General features: G+C 44.5%; 1 protein-coding gene across 6 annotated transcripts in view; it reads right to left on the bottom strand.

Annotated features, from left to right (window-relative positions):
- LOC143894354 (kinesin-like protein KIF19) overlaps window positions 1–18,172 on the bottom strand; it is an 84,346-nt gene that overhangs the window by 48,827 nt on the left and 17,347 nt on the right. For all 6 annotated transcript variants that reach the window (XR_013256085.1, XR_013256086.1, XR_013256087.1 and 3 more), the window contains exon 4: window positions 10,472–10,647. Coding sequence is in view for 3 of the 6 variants with exons in the window: in XM_077400549.1 (XP_077256675.1) it covers window positions 10,472–10,647 (176 nt within the window). In the remaining 3 variants the exon portion in view is untranslated. The remainder of the gene's footprint in view (window positions 1–10,471; window positions 10,648–18,172) is intronic.

Raw genomic sequence — 18,172 nt, forward strand, 5'->3', positions numbered from 1 at the left:
CGCGTCGCGCGCACGGCGAGGTTACGCGCGGCGCGTTGCGCGGACTTGCTATGTATAAATGATGCTTGCGGGACGGGCGGCTGTCGGTTCGGGTCGTCCGACATTTACTTAACGCTCGCGGTTACATAAATTTTCGCACTTACAAAATCGCTGCGACTCGCATGTTGCTGCTTGGCCGCTTCGCCTTGCTCCGCCTGATCGGTCCGTCGGGCCGCTTCGCTGCTTGGCTGCGTCCCTGCGTGATCGCTGCGTCCCTGCCGCGCTGCTACGCTGCTTCGCTGTGTCTCTGCGTCGCTCGGAGTCGGTGATTCCGTGCGGTAGGTCGTGGCCGTCTCAGGTGTCACTTCTGCACTCGCGGCTGCTACCGTCTTTTCGCTCGGGTCTCGGCTGGCTTTTCCTTTCCGGGATATGTTGCCACCGATTGTTAATCGAACTCGTTCTTGTTTCAGATGCGTGGTTCTTCGGCAGTCCGGTCCTTCCTGGCAAATCGATGGGGCAGATCCCACCGCTGCCACCAATTTGTTAGCCGTTTTGTCGGCTAAAAGGGATCGTGCTCCGTTCGCGATATGAAGGATGAAGGAAGGCGTTATTTTTGAACCACTTTAATAAATTGAGTTGCCTTACACGAGTGTCCTTATTACAAGTTCCACTTCGCGTCTCGTTTATAGATAACTCGCAGGTGACTCGACGCGACAGCTTGATGGTTTCAGACCGACTGCCTGATTGTTCGATTCGGCGGTCTTACATCGGTTTTCGGTTGCTACCTCGGGATCGCCCGTGGTAGCATTAACCTCTATGGTCAGCGCTCGGCGCTGACCTTCGCGTCAGCGATATTGGTCCTCGTGGATGGACCTTGCTCTCTACGTTTTGTCGCTGGGGTCGAGTTTCTTTAACGCTTGGCAACTCGGTTGCCAAGGGCGTTGTGCGCTCACAACAGTGTTTTAAAAGTTGTTAGTTAAAACTTTGTCCAACTGCCATGATAGAGGATTTACATGTTCGAAATAATAAGCAAAGTTATCTCGAATTTTCAGTGCTGCAGACTTTTGCGAAACGTTTCTATAACTTACAGCTGTAAGTCCGGTACTTGTAACTAGGAGGTTGTGTTCTTCTTCTTGTATATTAGAATACTGTCTTGCTGCAAATGGTAGATCTAATTCATTATTAATAATGAAATTATGTAAGACAACCGTTGCTTGTACAGCTTTTACAGCAGTACGTGTGCATGCAACAAGAGGTTGACAATATATTCTCCATCTTGCAACCAAAAGCCCGAAAGCACATTCTACTGTTATCCTTGCTCGACTCAGGCGATAGTTAAAAATTTTTCTATTGATATTCAGCCGTCTACTCCGAGGGTACGATCGCATCATATAGGTGCTCAGAGGAAAGGCCTCATCTCCCAATAAAACGTATGGAAAATCCGAATCCATATTATTTAGACGTGTAGGTAGAGGCAAATGGAGAGCATTTGTTTCCAGTAGATGCGGTAATCCGCTGTTTTCGAAAACACCTCCGTCGCTTTGCCTTCCCTCAGCTCCAATGTCCACAATAATAAAACGACTCTTGGCATCACTTACTGCGAGCAAGTTTATGCTGTGCCTTCCTTTATAATTGTAGTAGCATGAGCCACTACGAGGCAGTGCCTGCAAATTGAAAACCATTATTGTGTTATATATATATATATATATATATATATATATATATATATATTTCTCATTTCACATATGTCATTGCATTATTAATGTGTAATCAAGAGACACGGTAGTGTCTCGCGCCAAGTACACGCGGAGCGAGACCGACCGTGACTCTTTTACGCGACGCGACGGGTTGCGAGTACCCGAGATGTTGAGATCTCGATAACGAGTGAATGGATCAAGTTCTAAGTAGGCTTGATCGATAGCTTGGGGTCCAATTAGGGGGGGGTTTCTCTCATAATATTCCGCTACGTGCCTTACAAGCGGAGATATGGCGACGCAAAGTCCAAATGTGAAAATTTATTTTTAAGATACTCCTCCTCCTCCTCCTCCTAACGCCGCGATCTATCAGAGAAACGTCACTTTCACTTTTTCGCCGCTGGCGGCGCAGGTATCGCCAGTTTCGATATCGCGCGCGTATTTCAAAATTAGGTCGATAAACTTATCGGTCAGGAGGAAGATTTCTATTTAAGTAAAAATTAGGTATATATATAATAAATATTGAGTCAACGGAAAAGTAGGTTCTCTATGCTTGGCAGAAAGTGCCGCTAGGGAATTTTTAAGTCGATTCTTATGAATCAAGCTTGAATTTGATGTCTATGTATCCCAGGTTGCCGATGACAAGGTCCAGATAGTGCGATTTATAGTTTTCGGTGTCCAGGTGTAATAATACGTTGAATTCGATGTCTACGTGTCCCAGGTTGCCGATGACGAGGTCCACATAGTGCGCTCCGTAGTTTTTGGTGTCTACGTGTATTAATATCTTGAATTCGATGTCCACGTGTCCCAGGTTGCCGATGACGGGATCCAGATAATGCGCTTCATAGATTTCGGTGTCCAGGTGTAATAATACGTTGAATTCAATGTCTACGTGTCCCAGGTTGCCGATGACGAGGTCCACATAGTGCGCTCCGTAGTTTTTGGTGTCTACGTGTATTAATATCTTGAATTCGATGTCCACGTGTCCCAGGTTGCCGATGACGGGATCCAGATAATGCGCTTCATAGTTTTCGGTGTCCAGGTGTAATCGTACGTTGAATGCGATGTCTAGGTGTCCCAGGTTGCCGATGACAAGGTCCACATAGTGCGCTTCGTAGTTTTCGGTGTCCAGGTGTAATAATACGTTGAATTCGATGTCCACGTGTCCCAGGTTGCCGATGACGAGGTCCACACAGTGCGCTTCGTAGTTTTCGGTGTCCAGGTGTAATCGTACGTTGAATTCGATGTCTAGGTGTCCCAGGTTGCCGATGACGAGGTCCACATAGTGCGCTCCGTAGTTTTCGGTGTCTACGTGTATTAAGTATTAATACCTTGAATTCGATATCCACGTGTCCCAGGTTGCCGATGACGAGGTCCACACAGTGCGCTTCATAGTTTTCGGTGTCCAGGTGTAATAATACGTTGAATTCGATGTCCACGTGTCCCAGGTTGCCGATGACGAGGTCCACACAGTGCGCTTCGTAGTTTTCGGTGTCCAGGTGTAATAATACGTTGAATGCGATGTCTACGTGTCCCAGGTTGCCGATGACGAGGTCCACATAGTGCGCTCCGTAGTTTTTGGTGTCTACGTGTATTAATATCTTGAATTCGATGTCCACGTGTCCCAGGTTGCCGATGACGGGATCCAGATAATGCGCTTCATAGTTTTCGGTGTCCAGGTGTAATCGTACGTTGAATGCGATGTCTACGTGTCCCAGGTTGCCGATGACGAGGTCCACATAGTGCGCTCCGTAGTTTTTGGTGTCTACGTGTATTAATATCTTGAATTCGATGTCCACGAGTCCCAGGTAGCCGATATCCAGATAATGCGCTTCATAGTTTTCGGTGTCCAGGTGTAATCGTACGTTGAATTCGATGTCTAGGTATCCCAGGTTGCCGATGACAAGGTCTACATAGTGCGCTCCGTAGTTTTCGGTGTCCACGTGTCCCAGGTTGCCGATGACGAGGTCCAGATATTGCGCTCCGTAGTTTTCGGTGTCTAGGTGTAATAATACCTCGAATTTGATGTTCACGTGTCCCAGGTTGCCGATGACGAGATCCAGATAGTGCGCTTCATAGTTTTCGGTGTCCAGGTGTAATAATACGTTGAATTCGATGACCACGTGTCCCAGGTTGCCGATGACGAGGTCCACACAGTGCGCTTCGTAGTTTTCGGTGTCCAGGTGTAATCGTACGTTGAATTCGATGTCTAGGTGTCCCAGGTTGCCGATGACGAGGTCCACATAGTGCGCTCCGTAGTTTTCGGTGTCTACGTGTATTAATACCTTGAATTCGATGTCCACGTGTCCCAGGTTGCGTCCACATAGTGCGCTTGTATATTCTTGATTCGATGTCCACGGTGTCCCAGGTTGCCGATGACGGGATCCAGATAATGCGCTTCATAGTTTTCGGTGTCCAGGTGTATCGTACGTTGAATGCGATGTCTACGTGTCCCAGGTTGCCGATGACGAGGTCCACATAGTGCGCTCCGTAGTTTTTGGTGTCTACGTGTATTAATATCTTGAATTCGATGTCCACGAGTCCCAGGTAGCCGATGACGGGATCCAGATAATGCGCTTCATAGTTTTCGGTGTCCAGGTGTAATCGTACGTTGAATTCGATGTCTAGGTATCCCAGGTTGCCGATGACAAGGTCTACATAGTGCGCTCCGTAGTTTTCGGTGTCCACGTGTCCCAGGTTGCCGATGACGAGGTCCAGATATTGCGCTCCGTAGTTTTCGGTGTCTAGGTGTAATAATACCTCGAATTTGATGTTCACGTGTCCCAGGTTGCCGATGACGAGATTCAGATAGTGCGCGCGCTTCATAGTTTTCGGTGTCCAGGTGTAATTGTACGTTGAATTCGATGTCTAGGTGTCCCAGGTTGCCGATGACAAGATCCACATAGTGCGCTCCGTAGTTTTCGGTGTCTACGTGTATTAATATTTTGAATTCGATGTCCACGTATCCCAGGTTGCCGATGACGGGATCCAGATAGTGCGCTTCATAGTTTCCGGTGTCCAGGTGTAATCGTACGTTGAATTTGATGTCTACGTGTCCCAGGTTGCCGATGACGAGGTCCACATAGTGCGCTTCGTAGTTTTCGGTGTCCAGGTGTAATAATATGTTGAATTCAATGTTTAGGTGTCCCAGGTTGCCGATGACAAGGTCCACATATTGCGCTCCGTAGTTTTCGGTGTCTACGTGTATTAATACCTTGAAATTGATGTCTAGGTGTCCCAGGTTGCTGATGACGAGGTCCACATAATGCGCTTCATAGTTTTTGGTGTCTAGGTGTATTAATAACTTTTTAAATCTGAATGGGTGCGTTCAGCCGATACTCCGCTAGCCTAGCAATCGTGAGCAGTTGCTCGTTTTTGCTCGTTTCTTCTCTTTTTAATCCAGTAAGTCAAAAAAGAGGAAACGAGCGAAAACGAGCGACTGCTCACGATTGCTAGGCTAGCAAAGTATCGGCTGAACGCACCCAATGTAGGACACGTAGATATCGAATTCGAGGTATTAATACATGTAGACACCGAAAACTACGAAGCGCACTATGTGGACCTCGTCATCGGCAACTTGGAACACGTGGCCATCAAATTCAAGGTATTAATACACCTGGACACCGAAAACTATAGAGCGCGCTATGTGGACCTCGTCATCGGCAACCTGGGACACCTAAACATTGAATTCAAGCTTGATTCATAAAAATCGACTTAAAATTTCCCTAGCGGCAGAATTAAAATTATGTCATGACATAATAAAAATCGCTGAATTAAAATTATGTCTAGACATAATAAAAATTGGACGGACAAAAATTATGTTTAGACATAATAAAAATTGGATGAATTAAAATTATGTCTGACGTAAAAATAATTATCAAAAATATCGATACCTGAAGATATCGGTACATATACAGTTGCGAACAACATTCAGTAAGACACGCAAATAAAAATAAATAAAGAATTTTACAGTTAACGACTTATTAACATTAATCATGCTTTATTGCGATTATGTTTTATGTTGAAATTGAAAAATATATACAAGGTGTACAACTAAAAGGGTTACAGATTATTATTTTTAAAAAACTGAGCAAAATATTAAATTGTTGTTTTCTTTAGAAATAATAGTCCGTAACACTTTTAGCTTCATACCTTGTATTATATACGGTTTATAAAATTATAAGATATATTGTTTATAAGATTAAGTTGCGTAACACTACAAAAAAGCGTGATATCCGTACAAAATTACCTTTTTAAAAAAAAGGTAAAATGAGCGCCAAGTACACGCATAATAGTGTATATGTATATGTATTATGTTGTTACCCTGTTATGTTGTTACCTCGAAAAAAACAAAGTGGTAGTATTATACCTCCAAATAGCTTTATCCTGTACATACTGTTTATACAATGCGTAATATACTACAAAAAGGCGTGATATCCGCACAAAATTACCTTTTTTAAAAAAAGGTAAAAAAAGGCGCCAAGTACACGTATAGTAGTGTATATGTTGTTACCTAAAAAAAAAAGAAAGTGGTAGTATTATACCTCGAAAAAACCTAAGTAACAAGTGGTAGATCTTTATATCTCGAAAAATCTCAAAAAATCTAAGCAGTAGTATCTTTATTTCCGAAAAATTATAACCCAAGTGATACACGTCACAAAATTATGTTACCTTATCAAAAAGAAGAGTCGCGCTTCAAGTGATCTATTACAATTACAAAAAAGAAATGATATCTCTTTAAGTTAGAGCGCCAATTACAGAGAGAACATGTATATTGCCTCAAAAAATAATTGTTGCACTACATTGAAAAATCTTTACATTGTGTCAATTAGAAAAGAATGTATAATAACAATTTTATAAGATTAAAAAATTTTATTTAAATTTAACAAGGGAATACAAGATATTTAAATACAAAGTTATTTACATGTGTATTTTTTAATGGCCACAAAGAATTACAGAAGTAACAGTACAAAATAAAAATATTTTATTAAAATACATAAATTTTTCTTGTAAAAAAACTTGGCGCTGCTAGACCTCGAAATTTTAAATAAATAAATAAACTTATTCTATACTTAATTATAAGCCGCATTATCCGCCGTCCACGTAGTCACGCACACCCATATCACTCATTCCCACATCCACGCTGATAATCATTTAATATTACTCCCATTGTATTCTTCTCTGAATTATTTTTATTTATTGTTGTTTTTATTTATTTAAAAGGTCTAGCAGCGCCAAGTTTTTTTACAAGAAAAATTTATGTTTTTTAATAAAATATTTTTATTTTGTACTGTTACTTCTGTAATTCTTTGTGGCCATTAAAAAATACACATGTAAATAACTTTGTATTTAAATATCTTGTATTCCCTTGTTAAATTTAAATAAAATTTTTTAATCTTATAAAATTGTTATTATACATTCTTTTCTAATTGACACAATGTAAAGATTTTTCAATGTAGTGCAACAATTATTTTTTGAGGCAATATACATGTTCTCTCTGTAATTGGCGCTCTAACTTAAAGAGATATCATTTCTTTTTTGTAATTGTAATAGATCACTTGAAGCGCGACTCTTCTTTTTGATAAGGTAACATAATTTTGTGACGTGTATCACTTGGGTTATAATTTTTCGGAAATAAAGATACTACTGCTTAGATTTTTTTGAGATTTTTCGAGATATAAAGATCTACCACTTGTTACTTAGGTTTTTCGAGGTATAATACTACCACTTTCTTTTTTTTTTAGGTATATTGAACCTGAATTATTGTAAATAAATTCATAATATACATACCTGAATTTCGACATGCTTCCCATCGATAGCGCCTATGCAGTGAAGAATATGGCATATCAGTTCGAAATCTTCTGCAATCCTACTCCAATTTTCTTGAGTTGGATCAACCATAACCTTCTTCTGTAGAGAGAGCCAAATTGCTTCACACGTTTCCGGAATAAGATGTGATAGTGTACATTGGGCAATGCGATAAGCATATGATAGCGATGTCATGCTATCACCAGATGCCAACCAACGTAAAGTCACCTCCAATCTTGTCCTAGCCGGTATTGGTTTTCAAATTACTGTTTGTTTTTCGATCAATGGTCCAACAAGCTTGAGTAACTCATTGAAGATTGTTGATGACATTCTGAGATAGTTAAAGTATTTTTCGGGATCTGTCAATCTCATCTCCACAAGTAAATTGTTGCTGTCACCTTGTGCAAGTCTTCTTTCTTCGGTAAAAATAGGTCGTACCCATATTCTTCGATTCTTTTTGTCTTCCAATTTCTTGTAACGCAAATACAAATAATACATTGAAGTCACTTTTTTCATTGTTATTTCTGCATATCTCATCGGTTCATCTCTTGCTTGTATAAGAAACTTCATAATAATCATTAACATGATATTTGGATCCATAATATACTTTTCACTTTTCCAATTTCACGGAAAAATGTCCACAATATTCTAAGCGGGATAGAATATATTATAAAAATACATAACCTATCTGAGGTGTATCTGCGTGCAACAGTACAGAGAAAAAGAACGAACATTTGACGCGCTCGTTCCGCGAGTTTGTTTCTCCTTATATTACATGGAACACAAAAAAAGCGTAAAAAAGCGGAACAGTATAGTGACAAATAGACATTTGTATTTATTTCTGAACATTGTGTTTACTTAATTTGTTGCAATTTTTATTAATATGCTTATCTTTTTAGCTTATCTATTGAATACAAGCATTTTAATCAATAAATACCGTTAAAAATTAATATTTTATCTCGTGATTTATAATTCTCCGTTCCGCTTTTCCGCTCAAAATGTGCTCCATGTAATATAAGGCATTCAAAACAGACGGAACGGATCGACGGAAATCTAGTAAATTTTGTCTTCCGCGTTTCCGCGTTTCCGCGCTCCATGTAATGGCACCCTAAGTCAACTTAACTAATTATTCTGCTTTGCGCTGATCCATACTGCGCATCGACCAATTCAACCACTGAGGCATGTGGTAATATTTATCGCAATAACACACTAAACAATAATAAGATGGAGACACCGATATTTAAGTCGTGGTGTATAATTAAATCGAAAGTACATTCGTAATTCGCCAACGATATAGGCTGCGATCCACTTGACGCTGCAAATGCTTTGGAGCGTTCTTCTTCTTTCTTCATTGAAAGAAAAGAGAAGAGAAATGCTTTGAAGCATTTGTAGCGTCAAGTGGACCGTAGCTATAATAAATATTAGACGTTCATTTAATCGACTACAATTAGCAAATAATCATCGTGACGATTCGATCATTGGTTTTGATCCGATTGATTGTGAAGACAATTTATTTAAAAATGAGATTCTTATATATATAAGTATCAAAGATTATTAACATTAACGTCTTGACGATTAATTGAACCAAAACCAATGGTCGAATCGTCACGATGATTATTTGCCAATTGTAGTCAATGAAATAAACGTTTATAATGTTTTAATTTTAGTTTTCTGATTTTTTTTTTAATTTCTTGGTGTTCGAGAGTGCGCGGTAGCGCGGTGTAGCGCGAGGTAACAAGACGACCACAAAAGCAAGTAACAGCAAGTACAGAAAACCAAAGTTTATAATGTCAAAAATATGAACGTATGTATAAGTATTTACAGCAGAGTTCTAAATTTCCAGCAACGGAAAGAAGCCGTGAGCGCGCACAAAGTTTAGCACGGCAAAAGCGGCGAAGACGCTGTTAAGCAAACGAGTGCGAATATCAATGCGGAAAGCGGTATAAGCTGTATAGAAAAGCGGTGTACTAGCGGTGATCTGCGAGCGAAATCGATTCCGCGGCGGCGGTTCTTTTATTGCCTCCGAGGCGAAACTCCCTCCAGGCAAATTTCCACGAATTTCGGGAGGGTGATTGGCCATCGAAGCCCTACATCATCGTGCGGACGTCACCGGTTTCACGTGACGACCCGAAGGGAACGTTACTTGTTTTTAACCGCAATGTTTATAGCATGGATCTTTCCTTTGTGTTGGCTCTGTTGCTTGACTTTGTTTTCGCCGAGCGAATGTCGACGAACTTTCCAGGATGCGAATGCTAGGAAGATCCATGCTATAATGAACATCATCGCGACAAGTTTGCGGCGAAATATTAAGTGCACATTTTTCATGCGTGCTTGCGCTGACATGCACTCGAAAGTGGTTTTTGCGATGCGAATTATGCAGGATAATCAAAATGAGTCACTTCTGTTCTGCAAATCGTTACGATCTCAAACACTTGGTAAGGTCTTTTCTTTCTAAAATTTTATTTTCTGACTTTTTTAAGATTTTCTCAGGTGTTTTTCTTTTAAATCAATTTTGTAAATAAAGACTAAATGTAATAAATATGCCAGAATAATAATCTAATACATTATTATTTAATACCAAAAAAACAATTTTTCTCTGATTATTTTAATAAATAATTTAATTATTTTTTAAATTGCTTTTTTTAATTAATATGTATTGTGAAAAATACTTGACTGTAATAAACAAGACATTTTCCTGGGAAGTTTAAAAAATAAGCAAAATTAAACCCTATATTATCTTTATATTTTATTTTTCTACATTAAATAAAGTATTTAACATAGAAAATATAAAATATCTACTTGCAAAAAATATATAAATATGTGTGTGAACTGGCATAAACTAAAAACCTTTTCAAAACTTTTCAAAACTTTTGAGTATTAATCCTTTAATTCTAATAGTGAATCTTTGTCCAAATGATGCTTAATAAGAAAATTTAAATGATGATTTATAACATGGTTTAAATTATAACAATAAATCGATATTTGCTTACCTGCATCATCTATTTCGTCTACTTGGTAATTCGTACCAGGACGATATGTACTGGAATCTCGTGATTTTCCGTATACACTGTTATTCCTTGATTCCCAATGCAAGATTATGGAATGTTGCTGTTCAGCAGCGATATTCAGACTCAGAAGATGACTGTCCAGTTCGATCAACTTTCGCCTGTCATATCAATTAAATTAAACGATGTATTTAAGGTTTAAGTTCACATTAATCTTCTAATTTCTGGAGAATTAGAAGACCAAGTTTGTTTTCCAAATCGACGATTTAAAAAATTTTTTTGTATTTGTGTTTTGTTAATACAAATAGCTGAAATAATGTAATAAATTTTATTATATTTGTTAGACAAAAATAATTAGAACATAATTAAATATGTGGTGTATGATCAAACGATAATTCTTATGTTTTCCTTTATGTTTGTATATCCTAAAGTATTTATCGTGAAGATAGTTCTACATTATGGTAATGTGTAAGATTTCAAAACCATCATGTTTCTTCAAAAATTTCATATAGTAAACTGTATTTTTGTTTAAAATATTAACGGTAATCGGAAGTTTAAAATAAATAAAAAAAGGGTTAGGGTTACCCAACCCCCCCCCCCTCGGGAGAGGTGGTGATACCCTATATTGTAGCGCTTGACAAGAGGAGTTGAATGGTGGTACTCTCTCTTGTTAACTCTCACCCGTTGGACCCCCAAGGGGGAAAACGTAAAACAGTCTAAAAAAATAGATATTTGCACATTTAATCACCTTCTAACCACCTACGGTTTATGTGGCGCCTAAACTAACCTTGCAACCGTATGCGCCGTGTCGGCCACCTGATGGGACAGAGACAACAACTACTCATTCCAGGTAGGGAAGCGCGGGGTTCCGTCATCGGAGAGTCACGTACGACGAGGGGAAGGCCCTCGAATAGATTTAAGACAGCGCAAAGCGTTCCGAGGACGGATACAATGATGGCGCAAAAGGGGCACGATTTAAGATTATATAATAAATTATGTTTCCCAAATTTGATTTTGTGTACCCCAGATCCGTCCGGCGTAATAGTGAATGAGACAGATATAGTTTATGCGACAACGCTCGCCGAGCAGCGGCTCGCGCGAGAATAACATAGTTTCCTTCTTTAGTTACCGATCCATACCAAGTTAAGTTTGTTTTCTGGCACTTCGGTGCTCGGCCCAGCCGTAAAAATTTTCGTTAATTAATCGCGCGTGGATCGTGATACAGCGCAAATAAAAAAGGCATCGGGTCACACACAATCTTCAAGCCGGGAATGCCTGGACACGAATTCGCGGAAATTTGCAAAACCGATCGAGCCTAGCGATAGGATACGGAAACGCGGACACAAAATACCAAACCGTGCGGGGCGCGCGACTAAAAACCACCTGTGCCGCATCACAGCGTCGCAAAATAGGGGCACACACGAAAAGCGCCGCGATCCGGGCACTAGGTAAAGAGATAGCTGACTAGGGGTCAACTGCGTGGAAAACAAACGCGCGAAGCCTCGAGAAAACCACCGGTGCCGCACCGCAGCGTCGTAAGATAGGGGCAGGAACAAAAAGCGCTGCGATCCGAGCACTAGGTGACGAGATAGCGAACCAAGCGTCATCCACGGGGAAAAACCCGCGGTGCCTCACGAGCGGGACCTGGTACACCCGAAGAACCGATCGCCGTCGAAATCCGATTACCCGGACAGAAGTTACGATGACGGTCCGCGAAATCGCTATCCGGACATCGGCTACGAGAACAAAGTTCGAAATAGGACTAGTCGGTGCCGTAGAAGCGGGCACCGGGGGTCGCCGTCAACGGCGGGTATCACGAAGTATACGTGGACATCTTCTCCAGGAAGTCGGTCCGGATTCCGCTATAGGGACGTAGAAGAGGCCGTGCGCGCAGATCGGCGCCATAAAATTCCGAAAATTGTAAGGGGTGGAAAACCACTACCCGGGCATCGATAAAGTGCGTCGTTCGTAAGGCGAATCAAGCGGAATTTTCCGCCGGGAACATCTGGCACTCGCGAGCGGTAAACACCAGATGTTATTGCGTAGCATGGAATATTCCATCGGGAGAAAGCGGCCGTGACGCCATGGAGGGGGTAAAATATTGTAACTGGGGAGCCACAGCGAGGAAAATTACTCGAGGCAGTCTCTCGTGGGCGCTCGAAGAGGTAACACATATCTCGCGCGTATACCTCGGCGTGTCGTGTTAATTATCGCGATTGCGTTACGAGTTACGAATTTCGATTACCCAGCGTCCGAAACAAACGGGAACGCCCGCATAACGCGATGAAAGTCGTCGATACAAAAGGCGTACGGTTAGATTGCACCGACAAGCGAATCTGCGCACTTTGCGAGACGTACGACCGCCATCTTGTGCGGAAACAATAATTGTGAACAACCATCTGTGTGAAACAATAAAGATAAATAAATGGAACAATCATTTGTGAAAATATAAACGAAATTATCGATTACTTACCTTCTATTTACCTGATCAAGCGGGGGTCAGCCATCTTGTGAAAGAGTCCTTCCGGGTCGAAGATTATCATCGGTGCCGCAACAGTGGAAGACGTGGATGAGGCAGCCGTGGCGGAAACCTGAAAAGAAGCAGTATTAATTAAGTTAATTTACCACATTACTTATACTTACCCGTGAGAGGGGTGGTCGGCCATTTTGCGTACGCGGTGATCCTGGTCGGCGTTCAGCAGTGATGATCCATGGGTCGGCGACGGAGATGAGGCACCCGTAGTGAAAACCTGAAAATTAGGAGAATTAATTAAATTAATTTACCACAATACAGTAACTTACCCGATCAAGCGGTGGTCAGCCATCTTGGTCCCACGTTGACGCAGGCTGGTGACTGATATTGGTGATCCGAGAGGAGGCGATGCAGATGAGGTACCCGTGGCGGGAATCTAAAAAGAAAGAAGGGTTAAGTAATTAGTTGACACGTTCTTATCTGATCAAGCGGTGGTCATCCATCGTTGTCCCTGGTTGACCTTGGTAGGCGATAGGCAGCGATGATCCGAGGACGGGCGACGGTGAAGAGGCATCCGTGGCGGGAATCTGAAAATAAGAATATTTAAACAAATTGGTTAACCATAGCGTCGTTAACGTCATAGATACTTACCTTCTCGGTAGTTTAAGGATAAACCGAGTGGCGACCGATGACTCAGAGGACAAAACAGTGTGTTTCGTAGCCCGATTATGTACCGTTCGGTTACAACCTAACCTAATCTAACAATCTTGTTCATGCATGTACTTTGTAAGGCACACTATGCGTCTAGTTTAAAAGATGTGAAGCCACCCGCAGGGGGGCTGAACCTACTGCCTCCACGCATACACTTTTCGCGCGGAACGAGATGCCACATGGGTTTACAACTTTCCACGCGAGAAAAGTTCACGCATGTACTTTGTAAGGCACACTATGCGTCTAGTTTAAAAGATGTGAAGCCACCCGCAGGGGGGCTGAACCTACTGCCTCCACGCATACACTTTTCGCGCGGAACGAGATGCCACATGGGTTTACAACCTTCCACGCGTGAAAAGTTCATGCATGTACTTTGCAAGGCACACAACAATTGGATTGGGTTAGGTTAGTTTGTTTGGAGGTAAAGCTCCTCCCAGGTACTGCCTCCTCGCATATTTTTCGCGCGAAATGAGGTTAGGTTGTAACCGGACGGTACTATTAGAGGCACGAATCAACGCTACGTGTCCCTTGAAATCAACGGTCGCCACTCGGTTTGACCTTTGAACCACCGAGAAGGTAAGTAACGAACGATATCTCGAACAATCAATCAGACGAATTCTCTTCCTTTTTCAGGTTCCTGCCACCGCTGGATCTTCGCCGTCATCGATCAGGATCGTCGCTGCCACCGGAATCCAGGATCAACGAGGGACTTCGAGTGATCGACGACAATGGATCAGGCCGTCAGAAGGTAAGTCCAATTTAATAAATTCTCGATATGTTTTATGAAAATATTGTTTAATTTATTCAATATTATTGATTTTCAGTGTTGGTTGTTCACAGAAGTTGAAGTCACAAAAAATGTCGGACGCTCGTATACGTAGGCACACACGCCCCGTTTATCTACGACGCACGAAGTTATTTCGGTCTAAAAAGGCCGTTCGTCAGTGTAAAGACGACAATTAACGCGTTCCGCGGGCGTTCCCGGTTGTTACGAATGTTGGCGAGCCGTAATTCTCGAACTCGTATAACGATCGCGGTGACTTAGCGCGACGACACGGAGCGAATCTTATTACGTGTTATACGCGCGAACATCCCCGAGAGACTGCCTCGAGTCGCTCGTCTCGCTCGAGCTCCCCACTATCGGTACCGTATACCACCACTTGGGCGTATCTCCCGCTTTCTCTCGCCGTTGTCTACGCGTCGGCTGCCGGTAATTTTCCACGCGGGTGTTTACGCCGATTGCGCCGATCCCCGTGGAAATTTCCATGCTTATTGCGTTCGCGCGGTTGCTCCGTCCTGGCAACAGGGTAGTCGTTTTCCAAAACTTTTATTTTCGCTCGGCCGTTGACGCCGACCCGTGCGCCAGGTCTATTACTCCCTCTAGTATCCCCATCCGGACGACTTCCCTGAAGAAGACGCCCGGGTGCAGAGCATCAGGCTCGCCGACGACGCCGACCCCCCTCGGGGCTTATTCCGAACCTGGTATCACGCTTCCCGCGGTTTCTCCCCGCAGCCGATGTCCAGGTCGCGAGATGGCGGACGGTTTTCTAACTTTGTCCCCGATCGTCGGATTTCGCCGGCGATCGGATTCGGACGCTCGTACGGACGTCCCCGACAATCGTGGACGTCCTTTTCTCGCAGATGACGCACCTGGTGCGAGTTCCCGGACGGTCCGCCATTTTGCTACCCGGCTGACAGATCTTGACGGGACCCGGTTTCGCGGGCTCGGCGAAGTGCCCCTAGACGTTGGGAGTGTCTACCTCCCGTAGATGACGCACCTAGTGCGAGTTCCCGGACGGTCCGCCATTTGGCTACCCGGTTGACGGATTTCGACGGGACTTGGTTCCGTGGCCTCTGCGACGCGCCCCTAGACGTCGGGAGTGTCCGACTCCCGTGGATGACGCACCTAGTGCGAGTTCCCGGACGGTCCGCCATTTTGTTACCCGGCCGACCGATCTCGACGGGAGTTGGTTTCGTGGGTTCGGCGACGTGCCCCTAGACGTCGGGAGTGTCCGACTCCCGTGGATGACGCACCTAGTGCGAGTTCCCGGACGGTCCGCCATTTTGTTACCCGGCCGACCGATCTCGACGGAAGTTGGTTTCGTGGGCTCGGCGACGTGCCCCTAGACGTCGGGAGTGTCCGACTCCCGTGGATGACGCACCTAGTGCGAGTTCCCGGACGGTCCGCCATGTCGCGTCCGCGCGCTTTCGTTCTCCCCAGTGTGCGGCAACCTCCCGGCTATCCGCACGGGAACCTGTTCCTGGAAAGTGTGGTTGAGCCTTCGCCCTGTCACGCCGCCGCGTGATCTCCCGTACCCGCGCCGACGGGAACAAAATAATATCGCGTATCTCCATCGTCTTCCAAACAACCGAAACTGAACGCAAAAGAGAAAATAAACGAAAACTATTGGCGCGGCAGAATAAACTTATAACTATTAATGCGCCGGATGGGACCAATGTTCGCACTGTGATCCTACGGGAAAATAAACAAAACCATTGTACCCCGCCGTGTGCGACGAGAAAACATTAAGTGCGTTGGATCATCGTGTTCCCATCCTCGGAACGCGATCGCTAATCTTATAACTACGCTCGACGGTACTCCGCCTCGTCGATGTTGGAGCCGCCGCTCCCCTGCGGGCTCCTAAATGACCCCACGGGCTCGTGGTCGCCTATGGCGGGATCGCCCCCGGTCATCTCTTCCTCTCCCGGCGCCACGGTCCCCTGCGTCTCCGCCCCAAGGATCTCGGGCAGCTCAGCCTCGAGCATCTCCACGATTTTCAGGAGCCTACCCATGTCAGTAGGCACCCCGAGCTCGTCTGTCGGGCTTGGGGCCCGCTCCTGGGTCTCCCCTACCGGCACGGCCACATCCTCTGGCCCCGTCTGCTTCGCCAACAGCCGCACTGCCTCCCCTGAAAGGCGCCGCAGCACCACCTTTGGCTCCGGGGTTTCCGCGACGCGGGCCGCGCTTGCGCACGGTCGCAAGGTTAGGTTAGGTTTGGTGCCACAGTGGACCTACGCGGTTACTCCCTTAAACGAGGAGTACATGATCCGCGCCAAGCCTGATAAGTGGATACATTTGTGTGTCGCAAACGCATGCAAAGCTGCGGTTCCTCGTATAAACGACCGTAGATCTGGACCTAAAACATACTGGTGAAGCCAGGAAATTGCGCGCCTTAGGAGAACAGCTGTAACGGCTAGAAGGGCCTGGTCTCGAGGTCGTAACAGGAACACGCCTGAAATTCTGGCACAAAAACAACGGCTTTTATCTTAGCCAACCGCGAACTCAAATTGGAAATTCGCAGGGCCAAGTCCAAGTCTTGGCAAGAACTAATCGAGACCCTGGACGACGATTCCTGGAGTCTCTCTTACAAGATTGTTCTTAACCGGCTTAAAAGATCTACGCCTGGTCTAACCATTACCTTGGAACCGGATATCCTTAACCAACTTCTAGATAAACTATTCTTACATGGCAACGCGCTGAGGCCGGTCGACTTGGGCGACTGTGAGGAGGGAAGAACTCTGATTACGTTGGAAGGGGTCGTTAGGGTCATAGATTCGAAGAAAAACGTTGGCCACTACGCTAAAGAAACTACCATTAGTCATGAAACGAAGGTTGGTGTAGTGCTACAACATTTACACGAAATACGGCGGGACGCGGGCCACCGGTTAGACCGGCCGAAGGTGTCCGGGCGACGGTTCCTCCTCCCCCTGTACATCCATCCACCTTTGATATGGAGGCGGGTGGATGATGTTAGGCGTGGCGGTCTGGGGAGGGGGAGCTGGGGCGGATTACCTACGGGGTTTCCGCCTCTAGTGCTCCTCTCAGCCCGTAGGATTCGGGGCTCGTTCTTCGAGCCTTTTGTTTTTGTTTATGGTGTCGGATTTTCTGTAGGTCATGTATTCTGTTATTTATTTTTAAAGTTTTTATTTTAGGAGCTCGCAGGAGGGACTGGGGGGACGTGGGCCGCCGGTCGTCGGGGAGTGGTCCCTGAGCGGCGATTTCTTTTCCTTCTATGCATCTGCCCATTTCCTTATGGAGGTGGGCGGATGATGTCGCGCGCGATGGTCCGGGGAGGGGGCCTGGGCGGATCCCCTATGGGGTTCTGCCATAGTGCACACGGTCCACGTGTATTCGGTCCAAGTTGGACCTTTTACGTTTGTTTTGGGTTCTTCGTCGTTTGGGCTGCGGGGCTCTCCTGGGGTTGGTCGGCCGCGGTTTGCCGCTCGTTGCTGTTTGGGGCTCCGGTCCACTACTACTCGGTGGGTGTCGGTAGCCCTTTGTGGCGGCGGTCCGCGGCCGGCCGTCCTCTGGAGGGTTTCCGTGTTTCGCGGCAGAGATATCCCTTCTTTCATGTCTTTCAGCCGTTCGCGTGGGGCCTAAGAGAGGGGCACAGCCCAGCAAACGAAAAAGGATTAAAAAATATTAAAAATTTTTAATACCTTTGAATCCCTTTTTTGGCGGAATTAGATGAAATTAGATGGGATTCGAAATGAGATGGTCC

This window comes from Temnothorax americanus, unplaced genomic scaffold, assembly GCF_048541705.1.
Source record: "Temnothorax americanus isolate GAGA-0224 unplaced genomic scaffold, ASM4854170v1 Scaffold138, whole genome shotgun sequence".
NCBI classification, from domain to species: domain Eukaryota; kingdom Metazoa; phylum Arthropoda; class Insecta; order Hymenoptera; family Formicidae; genus Temnothorax; species Temnothorax americanus.